Source organism: Antennarius striatus, chromosome 3 (assembly GCF_040054535.1).
Source record: "Antennarius striatus isolate MH-2024 chromosome 3, ASM4005453v1, whole genome shotgun sequence".
Taxonomy (NCBI): domain Eukaryota; kingdom Metazoa; phylum Chordata; class Actinopteri; order Lophiiformes; family Antennariidae; genus Antennarius; species Antennarius striatus.
This window is the reverse complement of record NC_090778.1, coordinates 28,323,710-28,345,411: the sequence shown is the minus strand read 5'-3', so window position 1 is coordinate 28,345,411 and position 21,702 is coordinate 28,323,710. Positions and strand designations below refer to the sequence as shown.

The following is a 21,702-nucleotide window of genomic DNA, read 5'->3' as shown; positions in this document are numbered from 1 at the left end:
TTAATTAAATATTATTAAAATGTATTCATTAATAAACTTCAGGTCAGAACAGGGAATGGTTTTCTACAGGTTAGTCTGGAGTTAATTCAAGTTCATTCAACTAAAGTCAGTTTTTGACTTACGATGAATTAACTTTTGAAACCACGTTAGTCGAGGTTTAACTATACGCTGTAAAGATCGCCGCCACATCTTCAAGCGACACGACACTTTCAACGCGACGCCGTTTGATACGCAACAAAAAAAAAAAACTCGTGTCCAAACATCCTGGATTCCCACGGCGACGATAAATCACTTCACATTTCGCTCATCAGGGCTGGAAAACGAGCGCCTGGTGCCAGAAGCTGCACATTAAACTCATTAACGCAGATCTTTCAGGAGGTCTGCGCTCAGAGTGGCGTTTAAAAAGTCATTTCTGATTCCATTGAACATAAAACTCGTGCTGTCGTTTGAACTCCGCCCCGGCCTATTTTCTTTGCGGTATTCCGGCTTTGTGAGGGATAAAAGCGGCCTGTGAAAGCGGATCGGGGATAATGGACCAGTTGGCTCTCGGATAGAAACACCCCGTTCCAAATCCTTCCTCCCCAACTCAAATAGGGGTCTCGGTTTAACGCTAGACTTGCACTTGCCACAACTTTAAAGGCTCTTTATAGCTCACATATGCACAAATCTTATTATGACTTTCCCCGGTTGGACGCTCGGGGCTGATGAGTCCAGTCGCCGCCAACGTATCGCCGCTGCGAGGGGGAAACGGTGATGGGATATGGGGTGAAGGAGGCAGCAGCTGTGTGCCTGTTAAAGGTCGAGCGGGGTCATCGCGGACCGGCGGAATGGCGGTCAGGACGCGACCTCGGTCCAGCCCCACACAGCTGAACGGCGTCGCCGCCAAAAGCGGGCTGACGCTCCGGGTTGAACCCTCATATCCTGTGTGAGACCGGACCGCAGGCGCATCTCCTGCCTTCGTCGCTGCAGGAGGAATTCTAGGAAACTAAATTGCAGCGGTTTGTCTAGACGGGACACAAGAGGATCGAGTTCCAGTCAGGTTTAATAATATTTCCAGAACCAGCCCGTCCCGTCCAGCTCGGTGCAGCAGATGCTTTGTGTGCACGACAGCGACGGCCAATCACAGCAAAGCGCACAAACGCGGGGATCTAATGCGCGTCTGTCGGGGTCGAGGCGACTCAGCCTCGACTAGCGTCGCCAGCAGATAACAGATTGTCTGCAACACCTCCACGCCCAGCAGCGAGCCGAGTCACATGACACAAAACCAGGACTCGTCTCTGGTGCCGAGTTCGAATCCCACCGTGAATGAAGCTCTGCACCCGGAGAGGCGCGTCCATCTCGCGCGGTTCCAACAAGCTGAGGCAAGCGCGTTCGGCGCAGCGCCGCAGACACGCCCACGCCTTACGTGTGCGTGTACATGTTGAGACACGGGATCTAAACACGGCCTGTTTACCCACAGCTGTGTGGAGCAACAGCGCGATCGATGTGGGTCGAGGCCCGAGGCCTCCGTCAGCGAGCGGCGAGCCTGACTCACGCGTCTGCCAATCGCTGCTCTTCATCTCACAGCTGCTTCTCCCCAGGAAGGTCCTTATATGGTCAACAGACAGGAACAGGAACCAATCAGAGACAATCAGTGGACAGGGAAACATGAGAGTTCAAAGGTCAGACCTTCAAAGAAGATGTGATATAAGACTGAGGATGTGGGGAACAGGAGGAAGAGGAGGAAGAGGAGGAGGAAGAGGAGGAGTCAGACTGATTTAAATGTTGAGGAAGACTCTGACAAGAGAAAACAGGCGTGAAACAGAAAGAATACAAGTCTGTGAAAAACTTTAATTTATTACATTTAAGTTGTCAATTTACTGAAAAAATATTGAACTAATTTACAAATTTATGAGAAAAAATTAAATTCTCTGATATTAAAGCGGTAAATTGATCAGATTTTTAAAATCATGAGCAAAAAAAATGTACAAATCTTTCATTTTTATAGTTTACAAAAAAATATTCTGTGGAATTAATATCATAAACATCATAAATTTAACAGATGTGATGCATTATGAATACACGAGGGAAAGTTTGCATCAAATATTTTTCATAACTCTCAAATGATTAAATAATTAAGAATTAATGCAAAAACCATGGATGTTGCTCAGTGTTACGTTTTAATGAAAACATTTAATACTGCCTTCAGAATTTATCCATTTTTATTCTCCAAGTTTATTCAGAAATTTGTAATGTTAATCTTTGAGAATATCTGAGATTTTCCCCAGTGTTTAATCGTTGGATTAAAAGTGTAATTTTTTTCTCAAATCTCCGGCTCCGCCTCAGGCCTCTGGGCCTCAGAGTGATTCAGACTTTTAGTGTCAGGAAGTGATTAAATCCTCGCAGCTGATTGCTCCAGCGTCTCTTCTGTGAGGTCCGTGAATGCCCGTGTTTCTCTAAATTTAGACCACATTTCCTTTAAACCCAACTTCCAGGAACCGGCTCGGCCAGGATGCTCCACAAGTTGGAAACACATGTCCGGTGTTGACTCTGCAGGTTGTTCCCCTGAGAAGCAGCTGATCCAGGACGAGGAAGAGGAGCAGCAGCTCATCAGCGCATGATGATCGGAGCCGATAGCTCCGCCTTCCCACCCAAAAAAGGTCGATTGTGACTCCAAAACAAAAAAAATCTGGGAATGTGTTTCGTTAAAAAAGAAAACTTTAAAGAAAGATCTTTATCTTTTACGAATGAAAGTTCCAGCATGGAGTTCTGGTTTTCCTGCTGCACTTGAATGCATCAACCTCAAGCAGCTGACCTATAATGAGTGACATAGTCAATAAAAGAGGAATTATTTTTATTTCTCTATAGTTATTGAGGTTTTTATTTTTTAATGACAAGTTTTTGAATAAATTATTATTATTATTATAATTGCCTTAATCCCTTTAAAGCTTTATGTCAGCCTTTCAAAATAAAGTTCAGCGCTCGGCTTAAGGACGACCACGCACAACGTAAACTAGAGCTTATGTTTTTACACACACACACACACACACACACACACACACACACACACACACACACACACACACACAGAATCTGGGGAATTCCCTGAAGAACACAGGGCTGCAGCAGACATGGGTGGTCCACCCTTGTCATTACATCCCCGCAGGCAAGAAGGCAAACACAAAGCACCCTGGGAAACACAAGCGTCCCAGGACAAAGCCCTGGGGCTCCTCTGGGATCAGAGAGGAGGTTCGGTGCGTTTGGGGAGGAAAACGCCTCCTGGTTGGAGGTTCGGTCTGACGTACGGTGGACAGACGTCGGCGCAGAGGCGTCGATAACGTCCTGAAAAAGAACTACTTCCTGTCTTGATGGGAGAAGAAAAAATGCTCCCATATAAATATAAACGTTTGTGACAACATGAGGTGCATCCTCAAACGTGTCATAGTCAGCTCCTCAGGCTACCTGCACAGGTAACAGCTGAACCTGAACGAAGGGGCGGGGCAGAGGGCGGGGCCTCTCCTCTCCGTGGAGATGAATGTGACAGGAAACACAAACAGCCCTGACCCTGCAGCGACCTTCCTCAATACCCCTGCGGTGACCTTCCTCGTCTTCCTCAGCTCACTCACGTGACCCCGGGTTGCCCCCCCCCCCAGGAGGCAATAAATAATGGGAGGGTGGACTTCCTGACGCGAAGCACAGATCGTGTCTTTGTCCAGGTTTCTGTCTTCTGTTGACTCTCGCTGGCATTTCCTGACAGGTCTGTGACTCATGGGTTCCAGCTGGACCCGAAGCCGCCTGATTGGCTGTCTGCACACAAAACCCGCCTTCAACGCCGCTCCATGTCTTTAAACAACCTCTGAGGAGAATATGGATCCGCCGGCAGTCGGTTACACATTAAACACGGGCCTGTTTACCCGTCGACTGTTCACACAGCGCTCACAGGAAGTGGCAATGTCAGAGGAAGCTGCGTTCAGGTCACTGATTACAGCATGAGAGCGTTAGCCGTTAGCATGCGACGCTAACAGCTGTGGAGCCTCAGGGAGGTGGGGGTCAGGGATCTTCGGATCTCGTTCTTTACCACGTGTTGGCGGATGGATACGACATCTGTGAGACTGGATCTCGTTCTTTACGTGTTGGCGGATGGATACGACATCAGTGAGACCGGATCTCGTTCTTTACCACGTGTTGGCGGATGGATACGACATCAGTGAGACCGGATCTCGTTCTTTACATGTTGGTGGAGTAAAGACGTAGATCGTGTGTTCCTCTGACTTTTGTGTTTCTTTTCATTCTTTGTCATTGTTTATATAACTTACAGTATATATAATTAATTATACACAGGTAAAATGTGTGTGTCTCTTGTCGATAAAAACGTGTTGCTTTCTTTCATAATTTAGGAGGTTTGGGGCTTTTTTTACGCGGATAGAATTGATTCAACTCGAGGTCCTATTTTTTCTCTACTTGACAAATATTGACATTTTCAAACGTCAGGTTACTGCTATCCAAAACAATCAAACACGCGTGTCACAAAAACAAGCGAGACGTTTCATTGGCGGCTGTAAAGACTTGTTTTCTAACACCAGGTGGTGTTGTGATTGGCTGTCCGTCTGTGCGGAGACACCGCCAGGTGGGGGGCTGGAGGGGGGGCGTCTCCCACATTGAAACCAGATGCGGCCGGGCTCGGCTGAACTCTGAGGTCTGGATGGCATATTTAGAATCTGCCAGGCTCATCCATCACGGAGTCGGAGCGCGTCGCCAGTCTTTTTCCAGCGTGGAGGTGCGCGGGTCACGTGACCACGCCCAACAGGAGGCCAGTGTTTGTGGAAGGTGAACTGGAGACTGCTCACCTATCTGCGAGATTCACGGCGCCGTGTGGAAACCACGGCGACGTCCACGCCGGATCGAAGCCCGCTTGCCACAGGCGCGACCTCTGAGGCGCGTGCACACGTCAAGCATTTGCACGTGCACGCATCGTCATGACAACGAGTTCCTGAGAGCTCTGGATTCTAGAGCTCTCAGGAACGCCGCATTGTGGAGGTCACCGGTTCGATCCATGACATTTTCAGGCCTCTGCAGGTTGAAGTTTTCCCGACGGCGCTCCAACAGCTCATGACTAATCTGTCCCAGATCTCCAGACGAATCCCTTCAACGCCTGAGGAGCAAACGATGGCACGATGACACACACACACACACACACACCTGACTTGTAAGGCTGCGGTAAAGCTCCCAGCGCCGCGTCGCGACTTCAAAATAACAACAGAGGAGGGGGAACAGGAGGATGGCAGCTGCACGGGCGTAACGCTGCTCCATTAGCTCTATCTGCCAGACAACAAAGAGCGATCTGAGCTTTTACAGGAGAAACATCACGCATGGCTTCCTGGCCATCTGCAGTAATCACCACGGAGAGCTGCTGGACCATCACAGATACAATCAACCCCTTCAGACGCCGGCGGCTCGGCAGCGCCGGCCTGCTCTGATTTCCCTTTTGGCAGCGCCGCCGTTGGGAAAAACGCAAACGGTCCATCGACTAGTCCCCCCCCCCCCCTGTCATGTCCGCTCTCTCCACCCGGCTCTACCCAGGACAGAAATACACCAGGCGGGACATTGCAAACACGCAGGAAGCTGCAGGCGGGCCAAATCCTTCCATTATCCCGACTAATCACTAAATACTCTGAACCAGCCGATTGATGCCTCCTTCATTTGACTTCTTAATTCCTCCTCGGATAAAAATCCTGCACGCTTGTCCACATTTCCCGATCTTTGCCCCATCCCGCAGTCAGTTGTGAAATCTGATGTTATTTGATTGGCTAACAGGTTGAAGGACTGAGAACTGAGGAAAACCTTTTGTTCAAAGTCAACCAACCGGAAACAGAATCAAACCTTCAGGTTTTGGAACACTTTATATATTTGTGGTGTGAACCTCAGTCTCCAAACGAGAAGAATATCGGAACGTGAACCGATATTCGTCGATACGCAGACGATCCTGTTCTGTTCTGCTGATTCAAGCGACTTCCCTTCAGTTGCGTTTTATTTGACTGACAAACTTTGTATTTTACGATGGATTTTGGTCTTTAATGACTTTAGCGTTCCTGTTGATGGGGACATTTTAACAATTACATGTAACTGCATAAATTATATTTTTTTCAAATTATGCTATATACTTGAAAAAGGTCACCGTGGATGTGAAAATTTTGGATTAAACAAACGTTTGTATTTCATAAAAAATTTAAATATTTTTTTTATATATAAAAATAATAAAAAAATAATAAGAAGATAAAAATATCAGGTTTTTCCAACAGGTGGCGCTACAGGAGGAGCGTTAAAAGTATGACCAACAATAAAAGAAAAATGTCACAACCTTCAAGCTAATTCCATGCTATAAATAAAAGAACCAATTAATTTTAATTCATGTGATCGATTGATAATTGATTCAAGATCGTTTTGATAAAGTTAGAAAATTGACATTAGTAAATAATTTATCCTTTATAAATCATTTATCTAAAATAACGAACTAGAGCTCTCTGTCGCGTCTCTGCTCTGACGTCACAGCCGTGATTTGCTCGTCACGTGACGTCACGCCGGTTGCGCAGTAAACGCGGAGGACGCGCGCGCTGCTGTCGGTTGAACGTGGAAGTGATCCAGATCCTGAAGGCTGGACCAGATCCAGGTCCACAAAAAAACAGCCTGGCAGGATCATTAGAGGGAGCTACACACACACACACACACACACACACACACACACACACACACACACACACACACACACACACACACACACACACACACACACACACACACACACACACACACACACACACACACACACACACACACACACACACACACACACCAGAGCGGCGCAGAGGAGCTCTCTTCCAGATCGGTGCCAGACGCACGGACTCGTCTTTGCGCGACTTTTGAAACTTCTTTATTTCCACGCAGAAACATTTTGAATCCAAACTTTATTCTTGATTCTGACTTTTGTTTGAACGTTTGTGGAACTTTTTCTCTTCCTCCTGGTTGGAATATCCTTCAGGATTTAGCGCGGACACCTAAAGACGCGCAGGTAACGCTCGGACGGAGCCTCGGATCTGCGTCCCGGTCGGGTCCCGGTGCTGATCCGTGAATGTTTCTGCTCTCCTCTGCCTCCAGAACCCGTCGGTGGCCCCCAGGCGCCTCCCGAGGAGAACTTGTCGGGGCTTTCGGGTCGAGCCGTCCCAGAAATGGTGGGGCACCTACACTTACAAGCGATGGATGACAGCCTGAAAGGAAAGAACCGGGAGGGGCTGCTCGACAGTCCCGATTCGGGGCTGCCCCCCAGCCCCAGTCCGCCCTTCTGCTCCCTGTCCCCGGCTCTGACCGAGTCGCGCTCCGCCAGCTGCACGACGCCCGTCGAGAGCCATCATGGATATTACCGGAAGGAGAGCCGGGAGGGCAAACTGGTAAGACCCGTTTGTGGTTCGGTGTGAACGGATCAGGAGAGCTTCTGTCCGCATCTGGAGCCTCTTCTGCCCCCAGTTCCTCCCCTTCTGCCGAGATGTCCGCTTGTTCTGGACCAGCCCGGCACCGGGTCCGTTTGGGTGTCCATACCGGACTCCTGGGACTCCCGGGGGTCCCTGCCAGAATTCCAGGGGTCCCCGGGAGTGGAGGTGTCCCTCTAAAGGATGACAGGAGGGGGGAGGAAGATCTCCTCTGGTGTGACCCGGTTCTGGTTGGTTTATTGGTTTGAGTCTCTCTGGAACCAGACGGGCCCCTGACGGAGACCCCGCAACCCCGATCCAGGGTCTGGATCTGGAACTGATGCCTCCAGTCTCCTTCCTGCTGGTGTTAGTGTGAGACACGTCCACAAGAGGGCAGCGAAGAGTCGAACGCCCACAAGCGCAAAAAACACAAATTTAGTGTTCCGAGAGTCCAGAGGGACGTCTGATTGGTTCTGACGGTTGTCAGTTTGGTGCGCAGCTGTTAGCTTTCAGGAAACCATTAGCTTTCAGGAAATGGTTAACTTTTAGGAAACTGTTAGCTCCTGGATCCGCCCCTCGTCGGGGGCGGAGCTTAAAGATAGGAACTTTATTCCCTCTCCTGGTGGTCAGAACAGACGATGGTCTTCATCATGGGACCTTCATGCTGAAGCGTCACCTGACACCCCCCCTAAACCCCCCAGGTGGCTTTGTCAGAACTATTGGTTCCCAGGGTGCCCTTATGGTTGCCATGGTTACAGGGATTTGGGATTCCGTGAAAAAGGCGGTTGCTCCAGTTCCGGACAGACCTGGAGGTGGTGGAGGAGCAGGGATTCATGTCAGGCAATAGATTTGATTGAAACCTCCCCCTGAGGGCGTGGCCTCATAAATGCAGCGCTGGATGCTGGGAGTTGAGTCCTGTGTGTGTGTGTGTGTGGGGGGGGGGGGGGTTCAGATCTGAAGATCACTTCAGAGTGTGTTTCTATTCCAGGGGGGCGTCGTACTCCTTCCGCGTCTATTTTCATGTTTTTTTCGCGGCCCACCTGAGGACAATCGTCGGGTTCTCTTGTGGGCGGGGCCCTGTTGGTTTTCGATGACCCCGGCTTCTAAATTAGACGTGGATAAACACTCGGACGGTCGGCGTGTTTTCGGACTGGCTCAGGTTTTACCGACTCAGGAGGATTAATCTTATACTCGTGAGGTAGCTGAAAAATATGAGCGTGGCGTCCCGGCGGAGGATTAGCGGCGGCGTGTCGACGGGTTTCACGGCGTCTCACTTGAACGGGGGCGTTAAACCAGCGTAATGTCCTGGGCCCATTCTCGACCCAATTGACTCCAGAAGGGGCTCTGAAGTCAAAGGTCAATGCTAAAACAGACCTGGTTCACCCCTCCCGGGTGTGTCCGTGATCAGGTGACCTCACGAAAGGCTCCTGATTGGCTAAACCAAGCTTATTCTGCTGGTAAATGATAAATATACAAACAACAAACATAGCACCCATAGAATCCCACTTGAAACTGTCAGTTTAAGCCCCGCCCACCCGGCATTTGCCTCCAGATTAAGAATAAAAAATTTTAGCCATTTTTTAGCATTTTAGCATGTTCCTCCTCGCTGTTGTCTTTTTTTTTAAAGACACTGCATCCTCTGAGTGTTCCGTGATTCACCCAACAGAAAGGGCGACCCGGTGTTTCAGGGATATTACTCAACAGTTTCCGCTTTTGTTTGTTTTATTTTCCTTTGTCAAAAGCGACAGAAGCATTCGTTCATAAAGAGAAATATCAGCAGCGGATACAGGTGATAAAACTGAAAGTTTGAGAAATGCAACGTTTCACTTATATGAAAAACATCACAATAATAACAAAAAGCAATAATGACATTAAACATAGCAACTCAATTTCACCGCGAAAGCATCAATGAACAGCTACTTATAATGCAAGAAACTTAAGTATTGATTAGATTAAAATACATCATAATAATATCAATTATAATTCAACCAATAAATCTCTTACAAAATCTAAATAGAAATAGTAATTCATCAAGACAATACAAATGGTGTATTCAGTCTTTCAACCTTGGAATCTACAGTTCCCATGATGCCCGGTGGCAAACCAGGACGTACAGCACACAAAACGAACTCGGCAAACGTTTGTAAAACTAAACAAACCAGACAATGGCGACATGAACGAGACAGCAAAGACACAAATCCAAGTGTTAGCTTCACGTTGTGTGTTGCTAACTCTATCAGCCACTAAGCTGTCAGAAATGCACCAAAGTCGTGACATCATCAACAGCTGACACACAAACAGGAAGCGGACGAAAGCCCAGTGCAGTAACATCCAGCATGGAGCATAAAGCAGACAAATAAATCACCTGAAGGACTCACTGATTGGATGAAAACCGGATCGAAACTGAGTTTAGTGAATCCACCTCCTGATAATGGGTCACAGTGGTCACATGACTCACAGCACACCTCTCTCTTAAAGAGACAGTACTGGCCAGATTATTGAATTGCCTTTAGCAGAATGTCACACTGAAGCAGTTGAAGAGTTAACAAAACCACACAAATAACAAAGATCACAGAAAACACAACACTGAGTTAGCCGCTAATGGCTAATGGCTACTCGCCCCGACCCATCTGTCACCTCATGTTTACACAGAAATCTGATCTGGCGCCATTTATCAATAAATTGTGATTTAAAAAATTACAATGAAACAGTGTTTCTGCCTGAGTGGCTGAATCTGGTGCAGATCCGGATCATAATCCAGATTATAATTCCAATCATGATCCTGATCTTGATTCTGATCTGATGGATCAAACAAAGGTTTGGTGTGTTGGTGTCAGATGATTATTGATGCAGAAACTGATCACAGGAATAAAAATGTGAATTAATCAATAGAAAGTAAAGATACATTAACTTTAATAAAAAAAAGTTTTACACACCTTATAAACACATTTTATAAACAGAGACACATGTTATAAACACTTTATAAACATATATACATAACAGATTTGTCAGATTTTTGTTTTCGTCCTCAGAAAACAGAAACAGTTTCCGCGTTGCAGGAAAGTCCTAAACGAAGCGCTGGAGCCGCCCTAACACCCGGACCCGTGCCAACATTCAGAGGATTCTTTCCTGGCCTGCATCCCACCCCTCCACAAAATCTGCTGGAAAGCAGTTCAGGAATGTTCACGTTTAAATTTGTTAAATTAGAGAAAATGATGAGAAATTGAGAATCTGTCAAATATTCAGGAAGGTAACAAAAAGAAATCCTGGATCCTCACCGGTTCTGGTCCGGTAACCTGTTTCTACTATGGCATAGGTCAGGTGACCCGGAGGGGCGGGGCGACCTGCTGAGCGCACACCTGGAAGGGGGGGGGGTTCATTTCCTTCATGTTTTTGTTATTGATCTCAGGTGTTTTCCTCCACAGCTGCCCTACCTGCTGCTGAACGCCCCGGGTTCCGACCCAAAGACCCGCATGCACCCCGTGTTCTTCGGAGAAAGCATCGAGGTCAACCCCAAACCGGCGCAGGAGATCAAGTAAGGGACCTGGTCCTCCGGTGGGGGGGGCTCCGTTTTCATCCCGTGGCCAGGGCTGCCCCCTGGTGTCCGGAGTCCGCCTCTGACCGTCTGTCTGTCCTCCCCAGGTGCAACACCGAGGTGCGGTACGACTCCGACAGGCACTACCGGGACCAGGTGTACTGCGTCCCCGTTCCCACCGCCGCCTCCTTCAGCGAGACGGTGGTCGCCGTGCGGAACTGTACCTGGCGGAGCTACAAGTCCCAGGTGTACCTGGAGCCGCGGCAGAAGCCCGTCAGCTACCGGAGCACCACCATCATCTACCCCAAACACGCCAAGAACACTTACCGGACCACGCTGACCTACAACGCCACCGGCTCCCGCCGCTGGTTCGTGTCCACGGTGCAGCTGGAGTCCAGCGAGGATTCGAGTCCCTGTATCATCTACACCGAGGACCTGTAAGGGCTGCGACCGGGAGGGGGGCCGCCAGGTGGTGGGGGGTTTGGTTTTTGGCGAATGAGGAACTTTGGAAGAACTTCAAGATGGAAAAACGCGTCTTTACGCGCTCCGTGCGTCTTTACGCGCCACGGAGGAATCCTCCGGACTTTCTACTGATGCAGTCGTTTTATTTTATTTTTGGAGGGGGGTGTACGGAGGGGGGGCTGCACCTTCATGGTCTTATTTCATTCAAGTTCTGACGTCATTGTGTATAGAGATTTGCGTAACCCAATCAGATGTGGCTTCATTGCACTTGTCTTCCGCGTCCCTCCCACAGTGGACGCCCGGGAGGGGGGGGGGGGGTGTCAGGGCTGCGAGGGAAGAATTGGACCAAAGGAGGACGGAAATGCCCCTCAAACCTGTTAGATACCGGAAGTGACGTCAGTGTGTTATTGCAGATAATTAATGTTAATAATCCAGCTAACGTTGTTTGGTCCCGTGTGGGGTGGAGTGGGGGGGGGGCCTGTTTGATCAGATGCTGTGATCGATATAAATGCTATCGATTGATTGGTCATAATAAATGTTTGAGGTTCGTTGTGAATTTAATTTTTTTTTAAAAAACGTCCCTACAGGCTGTAAATATTCAGGTTGAAACAGCGAGTCGTTCTTACCGGCATGACGTCACGTTTCCACGTTTAACATGTAAAATTATTTTTATTGACTTTTAAGAATCGATTCTTCAAACTTTTGTTTGAAACATTTTGTTTGGAATCTTTTTATTCCCGACGTTCAGCTGCGGTTTGGCTGATTTTGAAAGTTTGATGAGAAGAGGAGGAAGAGGAGGAAGAGGAGGAGGCGCTGCGGGGTGGGTACTGGGCTTCACGATGGATCAGGAAGTAGACGCAGCCGTGACCAGAGGAAAGTCAGATCCGCTTTTTCAAAAAGAAACAAGTGATGATGATGGAGGGATGGGGGGGATGATGATGAGGGGGTGATGAGGTGATGATGATGGATGAAAGGGATGTACTGTATTGATTTCATGTCAGGATGGGGGGGTGGGGGCGCTGCGTCACGTCCGGTGGGTTTGATGTTGAGATTGTAATCTATTTCCGGTTGTATATGTGGCATCGAGGCACTTCCTGATTCTATTTTTGTACGTCAGTCTTTGTTCCGGTTCTGTTCGGAGATTATTTAAAACTGTCCGGTTGAATAAACTGAATTAAACGGTTCCGAAGCGCCTCGTTTGGTTTGTTTGACTCCCTCACCTGTCAGGTCCAGGAGGGGCGGAGCCACCAGGACACCCTCCCACCTCCCCACCTGTAGAACGCGTCTCCATCCGTGACGTTTCCCTCTTCTCCTCGCGTCAGGCGCGCTCCTGCCGCCCCCTGGCGGCGCGCTCCCGTCACTACAGGCGGGAACGGAACAAACGAGGCGACTGGAGTCCAGGAGTGGCGAGAAGCTTTTTATTGAAACATTAAGGCAGTGTCTCGTCCCGTCTCCACACTGCTGGCCACAGCTTGCTGGTGAGCACGTAGAATTTTACCGAGTGAATATTTCTGCGTTTCCTTTGGAGGAACGTCGAAGCGAAGCCACATAAATATTTACATCTCTCAGGTTTATGTACAATCCTCTATGGTACAGGTTAGAATAAAAAAAATCAGTATGCACAGAATGGAACATCTCCCCCGACACACACACACACACACACGTACGCACACACACACACACACACACAGTTAACATGATTTTTTGATTTGACTGAAATTAAACATGAAGGGATGTTAAAATTAATTTCTGTATATTTTTAAAAACGAGTCCATCATCGGTTCCGTTGGGGTGGGGGTGGGGTTACAGTTGGGGGTGGGGTCAGGTGTGGGTGTGGCAGCTGGATATGGCTTCAGCATCACATTCTTAGATTTTGGAGTGGGGGTCGCCGACACGGCCCTGAATGCAGCTCCGGTGTGGACCGCCAGCGCGGCAGCGGCATCTGATTGGACGAGGGGGGGAGGAGGTAGTCCAATAACAGTCATGTTTGTGTGGTGGTGTGAACTCTGGAGGTACACTCGTCTGCAGTTGCAAAAACCATCCCACCGTCACGGCGTGGAAATACTGCAGAAAATACTGCACAGACTGGGGAGGGGGAGAGGTTAGGGGGGCGGGGCTTGATGAAGTACACTTGAAGCGTGTCGCGCGGTCCCGGTGATAGGAGCGACGGCAAATGCAGCGGCGTCTAAAAGCTAAGGCTGCGATGGATTCGGAAAAGCAAAAAGAAAAAAAGCACATGAGTTTATAAAAGGACGTTTGTTTGTTTGTCTGCGTGGACAGCGTCATCGCCCCCCCCCACGAGGGGCGGAGACAAAACTTGTGCGTCACTCGGGAACTTCGGTACTGAATATGTAAAATAAATGGCACTTAACACTAGGAACGTCTCAACTGTACAAAACCTGCCGCCGCCAGGAGTTCAGCTCCCCCCGGCGGTGAAAGGTCAGAGGTCACAGCGGCTCCTCCACCGGATGACAGCAGGCTGCCGCCGCAGATCACCGACAGACGGCGTCCCCGTCGCCTCTTCAATGCGGGCAAACTGTGCAGAGGGGATCAAACGGGCGCTTGGAGGGGACCTCGGCGGCGGGCGTTTCCATGGCGACCCAGGACGCACATCCTTAAAAGCGCCGTCAGGACAGACGACAACTAAGTGCTTTATATCCAAAAACGTTTCGACGAACAGACGTGGTTAATACAAAAACAGTGACAAAAAAAGTGTCGTCCGCCCGGCGAGTTGCCATCGCCGCTCCTCTGGACCCGCCCTCATGTGACATCAACGATGACCAGCGTGTTTACCCTGTAAACCAATGATACCCCCCCCCAAAAAAAAAACCCCAACCACATCATTGCAGAGACAAGAAAACGCCATCGAGAGTCAGCCATCAAAACGAAAAGATCTGTAGGCGGAGCCAAAAGGGCGGGGCAGCGGCGGTCCGGCTGCTCCTGCTGGCTGTGATGAAGATCCTGATCCTGAATGATGGTCCTGGTTCTGGTCCTGGTTCTGATCCCGACTGGTGGAATGGTGCAGGGGGGGGTTTGCTGGCGGCTCCAGCCTCACAGGGTCACTCGCTGTCCGACAGGGTCTCGTACTGAGACATGAGCAGAGGTTTGGGCTCCTCCTCCCAGGACCGGCCCTGTCCGGGTCCCAAACCGGGTCCCTGGCCCCCCAGCTGGCCGGAGGTGGGGGACGGAGCGGACACGGTCCCGCTGGGGAAACGCATGATCAGCGGGTTGCAGGGGAACGGAGTCGGAGTGGAACCTGTGGAGAGACACATCAGTTAGAGCGAGACCCGCCCAGACCCGGTCACAGGCGAATGCGTGCGCCTGTGCCTCCTGACAGGTCACATGACAGGTCACCGGTTGTCATGTGACTGCTTGCAGAGAAACGAACAGCTCCCACAGAGTCACATCATTATTATTATTGATTGACTTGTGAGGATTTTTGTTTTAAAATAATTTTGTTTACGGAGACTTTGATCGTTAATCAATATTATTATTGTTTCCTGTCTGTGACCTCACCTGTGGACGAGGGCCGGTCCTCCCACACCCGGTTGGTCAGAGGCGTCCTTCGGTTGCAGTCTCCCTCTGAGTGGACGGACGACACGGAGGATGGCCTCTCGCCCCCCGACAGGCCCGGTCCGGGCGACTTGGCCTTGCGTCCGTTGGACCGCCCGCCGTTCTTGGAGGACTTTCCTGCGGACGCAAACAGAGACCGTCGTCCCACAAAGTCCGACTGGAGAACTTCTGGCAGGTTCAGCGTGAAACCGGACCGCACCTTGTGAGAAAAAGTCGTCCGGGCGACCGTCGGCGACGGGGACGCCGGACACGATGGCGCCGATGGGGTTGGCGGCGCTGGACGGAGAGCGCTCCTCGGACTGGTCGTCGTATTTTCCCATCAAGGCCTTCCTGATGATGGCCTCCAGGCCGATGGAGTTCCCAGGAGCCTCGGGGGTCGGGTGGCAGCGGACGCTCACGGGTCCGGCGACGGGAAATGCTGCGAAGGAGCGCACCGGGCCGGTTTGACAATCAAAACTTTCTTTAACTCCTATAAAACAATCATGATCACGTGATAGGAGCGCCTCCTGGTGGCGACATACCCGCGGCCGTCGACGCCGGCATGTTGAAGATCTCTGTTCCCGGCTGACCCGCGTCTGAAAAGAGGAAGACTTCCTGTTTTTAGCCGCTTGTCGTCCCGCCGTGCGGAGCAACGAGCGGCGTCTGACTCACTGAAATCGGCCTCGGTTCCCACCACCGTCATCTTCTTGATCATCTCCTGCTTCTTGGACTTGACGATGGCCGACGTGTTCTCCGTCAACTTGCTGAAGAACGCCGGGGGCTGGGAGGCGTTGGGGGGAGAACGGGAGCCCATCCTGCAGGAGGAAGAGGAGGAGCCAACTCAGACACACAAACCCAAACCCGGTTCTACGCCGGCGTGGGTGGTTTCCATGGAGACGGGGCGAGGCCTTACCCTTGCTCTCCCTGCTCGCCGGCGTAGGAGCCCCCTCCCTGGATGTCGGGCTCGGAGCCGGCCCCGGCGGGGGACACGGGTTCGATGCAGTCGTTGGAGATGCTGAGAGGAGACGTCTTGGGCTGGGGGGGGGACCTGAGGAGGACAGATCGATAATCAATAACCGATCACCGGAGCCTCCGGGACACGGGCGGGTCGGCCCCTACCGGTTTCTGACGCGCTCCTCCTCGTATCGGGGAACCAGGGCGGATTCCTGTGAGGTGGGGGGGGCCTGGGAGGCACTGGGGGGACGGGTCAGGTCCAGGACCGGAGAGCCGTGGTACGTCTGCTGCTGCTGGCTCTGACGCGTGTAGTCCTTAGTGATCACCTCCTGCACACAGCGCCAGGCAGCGTCCAATCAGAGACCACCAACAAAACATCACCTCCAGGCAGCGTCCAATCAGAGACCACCAACAAAACATCACCTCCAGGCAGCGTCCAATCAGAGACCACCAACAAAACATCACCTCCAGGCAGCGTCCAATCAGAGACCACCAACAAAACATCACCTCCAGGCAGCATCCAATCAGAGACAGCCAACGACCAATCACAGCTGGCCAACGTCCAATTAGAGCCGGCCAACCAACAAACCCGATTGACCAACCAGAGTCGGCGAACGAGTAAACCGATGGACCAATCAGAGCTGGTGAAATGATTGACATCATCTTGCTGTGATGTCGTGGGTTTTTTTTTAAGCTACGATTCAGTTTGTTTCTCATAAATGACCTTTGAACCTGCTTTCATGCTGGGGGTCGAGGGGGGGTTAAACAGTCATACCATTCAGACTCATCCTTAACATGTTCATTAGCTCGTGTTAGCATGGCGGCTAGCGGCGCAGACGGACTCACGCTGATGTGCTGGGCCAGGGTCACCACCCGCTGGCTGCCCTTCACGAGGGGGGAGGGGGGCTGCTGCCCCGGGGACAGACGCTCCTCAGAGGGGGGGCGGTACAGACCGTGAGGCTCCATCTTCTGTTGAGCTGTCACACACACACACACACACACGCCATCAGGACATGTTGTGGGCGGGGCCTGCTCTGCCGCTCGCCGCGCGTCTTACCGATGGCTCGCAGCTCCTGCTCCTGGATGGACATCGCTTTGCTCTGGGGCTTCTCTCTGCTCGCCGCTCCGCCCTCGCCGCGGCCGGGGGGGTTGTCCGCCTGGAGGGGGAGCAGGTGCTGCGGGCGTCCCGGGGCGGGGGGGTAGGGCCCGGGGTACACGCCCCCCGGACCGGCGCCGGACAGCTTGGCGTCCAGTTTGCTGGACGACCCGTGTTGGTCCTGCTTCAGGACGCCCCCCCTGTTTTTGCCCCCATCCCGACTCTGCTCTTTGACGGAGGCGGAGTCTAACGAGGGCGGGTAGGCCTCTGGGGGCACGCCCGTCCTCTGGAGGTTGCCGGGGTAACCCTGGTAGCGGGTCGGCCCCCCGGGCATGGACCTGGGGACGGGGTGGAAGGAAACGCCGTTAAAGATTTGCTGGGGGAGATTTTCCCCGCTCATGGAGGGGGGGGGTCTTACCGGAACACAGACGCGCCGGCGTGCTCGCCGACCGGCAGGGACTTGCCGCCGGCGTTGTGCAGGACGCTGGGCCTCTGCTGCACGTTCTCCTGGGGGGGGCGGGGGGACACTGGGGAGTGCTGGTGGCTGTAAGGCTGGGAGGATGGCCTCCCCCCAACACCGCCGCCCGCCAGGCTGTGCTCCGTCCCTGAGGGCCAAACAGTCATGAGTCTTTTCTGACCTGAACGCCATTAACGCTCTCAAACACCCAGTGGGTGTCAAACCCAAAGCGCCTTATAGTCCAGCGCACAAAATACTGTACAGATGTTACCTCCAACTTCCTGTTTAGAGAGAGTAGCCCCGCCTCCTCCTCACCTGGTCGCCAGATGGGGGCGTGCTCCACGTTTCCTAGAGCCCCGCCCTTCTCCCGGTCGCGCTCTCTCTCTCTTTCCCTCTCCCGGTCCCGTTCACGCTCCCTCTCTCTTTCCCGGTCCCGTTCCCGCTCCCGGTCCCGTTCCCGCTCCCGGTCCCGTTCCCGCTCCCGGTCCCTCTCACGCTCCCGGTCTCGTTCGCGCTCCCGTTCGCGCTCCGATGACGAGCTCTGCATCTTGTTCATGTGCGTCGACCCGACTGCAACCAAAACAAAAACGACAGGAGAAGAGTCAGCGGCTGACGTCACGGCGTGGAGGCTGTGGGCGTGTCCACCTGAGCGGGGGAGGTGGGGTTTGTACCGGGTGAGATGGGGGAAGTGGTGTAAGGCCTGCCAGGGAAGGTGGAGCTCCCCCCGGGGATGTAGGTGATGCGGTCCATTGGGGAGCCGGCTGCCCCTGCAGAGGGAGGGACCAGGACAGGTAAGTGTGGCACCTGAGAAAGATCGATGATCCCTGTGGGGCACAAAGAAAAGGGAGGGGGGTAAATAAGGCTGTACATAGTGAGGGTGGGGGGGGCATTAAGACTAAACCTTAACATGTTCAATTAGCTCTAGTTAGCAGGGAGGCTAACGGTCAGAGGGCTCCGAGTGACGGCTGCACAGCTACCCACCGATGACATCATCCACCCCAAACCAACACAAAACAGACTCCACCCACTTCCTGCTTCAGATAGGTGATGCTACGACTAACCCCACCCACTTCATGCTTCAAGTAGCCCGTTCTGTCGGATCGTTTAGCGCGTCGATGTCGGTCCTCACCGCGGGGGGCTGTGGAGTAAGGCAGGGGGAGGGGCTGTTCCCGCGGCGCGAGGCCCCTCATCATGTCGGAGCGCTGGGCCGCCATGGCGGCGGGCCACTGGTGCATCTGCTGGGAGGTGATGTAGTCGTTGAACAGCGTCTGGCGGTTCTCCAGGGCGGCGGTGTCGGGGAAGCCGCGGATGATGTAGGGGTAGGGGTGGGGGTAGGCCGGGTTGGGGGGCAGGTGGCGAGGCAGGTAGTAGGCCGCTGTGATGAAGAGCAGAAAACGGCCGTCAGTCGGTTACTGAAAGATGAAGGCTGAAACTCGACCGCTTCAGTTTGCATCTCCCCCAACAGGAAAAGGCGCTCCGACACTGTGTCTGCTGTGCAGAGCTCTGACCACCAGGTGGCGCCGTCCTACCTGGGTCGATGGGGATGCTGCGGGGCAGCGCCGCGGGGTCGAAGGCTAGCGGGATCTGACGGTACATGTCGGCGGCCCCCAGGCCCTGTAGCAGACGCTCGTAGGTCTGCTGGTCCGGGACGCCGGGGAGCGGCGACTTGGTGGAAGTCATCTCCCTGGGGGTGGGCGTGGCTTTACGCTCCTGGGGGGGATTCTTACTCGAACCTGTAGCAACATGAGAGGAAAAGAATTTGACGGTCTGGAGGATGAAGAACGCACACGTCAAACGCCATGAGGTGGGGCGGTGCACCGACCGTCGTGGGGCCGCTGGCCCCCCTCCCTGGACAGCGGGGAGGCGCGGTGGGACGGCCCCGGGTAGGCCGCCCTCAGCCCCGCCTTGTCCTCGTAGCCCACCGGACTGTGATGGGATTTGGTCCCTTGCTCCGACCCCAGCGTGAGGGGGGAGGCGCGGGCGATGGGGTTGGCGGTGCTGACCACGGCGCTGGGGCGTCCCTTCGGGGGCTCCTCGTAGCGGCCCCTCTCCAGGTGGGAGGGGGCGTTGTGGTAGGAGCGGGGCGAGCTGGCCATGATGGAACGCACGTCGTGGCGTTTACCCGAAGCCGCCGCCTCCTGCTTCATGGACGTTCCCTGAGGGGGGGAGACAGAACCGATTCAGGATCCGGACAGGGGGAGGGGGTCGGGTCGGATCTGCGGGTGTGGCCCCCCCACCTGTGCGATGATGCCATCCTTCCCCGGCTGGCGGAGCTCCTCCCTGGGAATGAGGTGGATGGATCGGCCCGCCTCCTTCACCGTGGGCACCATGCCCTCTCTGCCCTTCATGGGGTCCGACAGCGGGCCGCACCCCCGGGGCGGGGACCCCTCCCTTTTCATCTGCTTGGCCTCCCTCCTCAGGTACCCGTCCTGAGGGTCCAGGTGACGCGGTATTCCTGAAATCATTCACGACACGTCAGGATTAAGAGACGGGATCTGCGTCTCACACCAGATTATTTTACCTCCAGACAGCAGTGCATTCTGGGATGCGCTTCACGAAAATGTGTGCGTCCCAACATGACGTTTATACATCCCAAAAGTAGTAACAGAATATACGATAGGAGCGTATGCGAGGATTGAGTTTTGCCAATAGTACAATATAAAAACTAAACAAACTTAATTTTAATGTTTTTATTAATAAAATCGTAACTTTTAAAGTAAAAAAAAAAGGTAAAATTATATATTAGTTATATTAAAATGTTCGAGCCTGGTAGTCATTTAAAAAACTGCTTCAGAAATAAAGATGTAATTTTTTTTCCACTTTTATAGCTTTTCACTCAATAGTTTTCTTTGTCTTTAATTACATATTAATTACATTATAATTATATATATTCTCCTGTGGACACTGCATCATGCTGACAGCCTTCTCCACATGTCAAAAAATGTGTGTCGAAGACACGAGGACACACGCCAACCTCATGCTAACACCATCTGCGACGCGTCTCATGCTAACACTTCTAGCTGCTCGCTGACGCCACCTTCAGGAACGTTGGTGTCAACACACCTTGAGAGATGGAACCACGTATGTGATGAGCGTCCTTGTAGGGCGCGTGGTGGGGGCTGTCGCGATCATGAGGCATCGCTCGACCAATCAGACCTGTGGGAGTGGCAGGAGGCGGAGTCAGACTGAGGACTGCGGTGACGGTCGGCGGCGTGGGGCAGAGCTTACCCTCGCAGTTGGCGGCGGACAGCGAGTCCCTCATGGGGAGCCCCCTGGAGATGCCCCCCTCCACCACGTCATAAGGACGCTTCAGACCCAGGATCTCTCCGGGGCCCCCGGAGCCTCGGCCCTCGTCTTTGGGGGTCTGAACAGACGAGCCTATAGACAGATGTGGTCGTGAGCAGACAGGTGAGACCTGCTGACGCCCCAGCAGAGTTGGGGGGGGGGGGGTACTCACGCTCGTATGTGAGGATGTGTCCGCTGAGACCCTCGTAGACCACGTGACCTTTGGGCGGGGCCTCTTCCCGCTCGGCCCGGCTGGCGCTGTCCTCCGTGATCAGACGCGTGATGGTTCCTTTGTAGAGGACGTCAGCCGGCGTCCCCTGTGGACACACACACACACACACACACACACACACACACACACATACACACACACAGACACACACACCTGTCACTTCAAGCTCGACAAACAAAGGAGCTGCTTCCCCTCCTCATCTATCGCCGTGGTAACGGCTCTGCTCGTCTCCCGCGCGCCGCTTGGATGGAAACATCACAGCGGGCGTATCGATGACCCGGCCAAAGTAAGTAGATAAATCAAAGACGGGACAGGCGCGGTACAGCGTGTCCCCGTCGCCGTGGCAACAGGGCCGCTCAAGAGCAGCTGTTATGTCACGGCGGCGGAGAGATCCGGTCGCCGCACGCCGGCGATGACGGAGGAGATGGACGTCAACGTGATTCCTTATGTAATACAAATAAACCAATGACGTCGATCGTGTTTTTCAGCTGGGGGGGTGAGGGTGGGGGGGTCACCTACCAATAGACTACTTCTACAGCAGATGGAGAGACTTCAGATGTTCAGGAATGATGAACGAACCCCGAACCCCCCCCCCCTTTTTTAGTGCTAAAATATTAGCATTAAAGTCTCACCAACAGAAACCAGCCCACGTTCTGCTGCCGGGAACTCAAGAACCCGAAACGCTAGAAA

General features: G+C 52.6%; 2 protein-coding genes across 5 annotated transcripts in view; one reads left to right on the top strand and one right to left on the bottom strand.

The window, feature by feature from the left end:
* The first annotated feature begins 6,812 nt into the window (after positions 1-6,812).
* On the top strand, positions 6,813-14,282 carry rflna (refilin A). 3 transcript variants are annotated; one of them, XR_011035028.1, is made up of 4 exons: positions 6,813-7,421; positions 10,865-10,974; positions 11,082-12,342; positions 12,391-14,282. XR_011035028.1 is itself a non-coding variant. In XM_068310759.1 (4 exons), the coding sequence occupies exons 2-4, from the start codon at positions 7,203-7,205 to the stop codon at positions 11,413-11,415; spliced, it is 663 nt and encodes a 220-aa protein (XP_068166860.1). In that variant the 5' UTR covers positions 6,813-7,045; positions 7,132-7,202; the 3' UTR covers positions 11,416-14,282. The 3 variants fall into 3 exon arrangements, 2 of the variants coding, with proteins under 2 accessions (XP_068166860.1, XP_068166858.1); XM_068310759.1 differs by having other exon boundaries at positions 6,813-7,045; positions 7,132-7,421; positions 11,082-14,282; XM_068310757.1 differs by having other exon boundaries at positions 11,082-14,282.
* Positions 12,988-21,702, bottom strand: part of ncor2 (nuclear receptor corepressor 2) — a 58,810-nt gene continuing 50,095 nt past the window's right edge. For both annotated transcript variants that reach the window (XM_068310755.1, XM_068310756.1), the window contains exons 29-47: positions 20,953-21,097; positions 20,724-20,873; positions 20,559-20,651; positions 19,733-19,950; positions 19,318-19,651; positions 19,025-19,228; positions 18,625-18,870; positions 18,167-18,319; positions 17,811-18,065; positions 17,457-17,643; positions 17,000-17,376; positions 16,789-16,919; positions 16,108-16,271; positions 15,902-16,036; positions 15,661-15,803; positions 15,531-15,584; positions 15,209-15,427; positions 14,953-15,126; positions 12,988-14,692 (exon numbers count right to left, since the gene is read on the bottom strand). In XM_068310755.1, the coding sequence (XP_068166856.1) occupies positions 14,496-14,692; positions 14,953-15,126; positions 15,209-15,427; positions 15,531-15,584; positions 15,661-15,803; positions 15,902-16,036; positions 16,108-16,271; positions 16,789-16,919; positions 17,000-17,376; positions 17,457-17,643; positions 17,811-18,065; positions 18,167-18,319; positions 18,625-18,870; positions 19,025-19,228; positions 19,318-19,651; positions 19,733-19,950; positions 20,559-20,651; positions 20,724-20,873; positions 20,953-21,097 (3,579 nt within the window). In that variant the 3' untranslated portion in view covers positions 12,988-14,495. The remainder of the gene's footprint in view (positions 14,693-14,952; positions 15,127-15,208; positions 15,428-15,530; positions 15,585-15,660; positions 15,804-15,901; positions 16,037-16,107; positions 16,272-16,788; positions 16,920-16,999; positions 17,377-17,456; positions 17,644-17,810; positions 18,066-18,166; positions 18,320-18,624; positions 18,871-19,024; positions 19,229-19,317; positions 19,652-19,732; positions 19,951-20,558; positions 20,652-20,723; positions 20,874-20,952; positions 21,098-21,702) is intronic.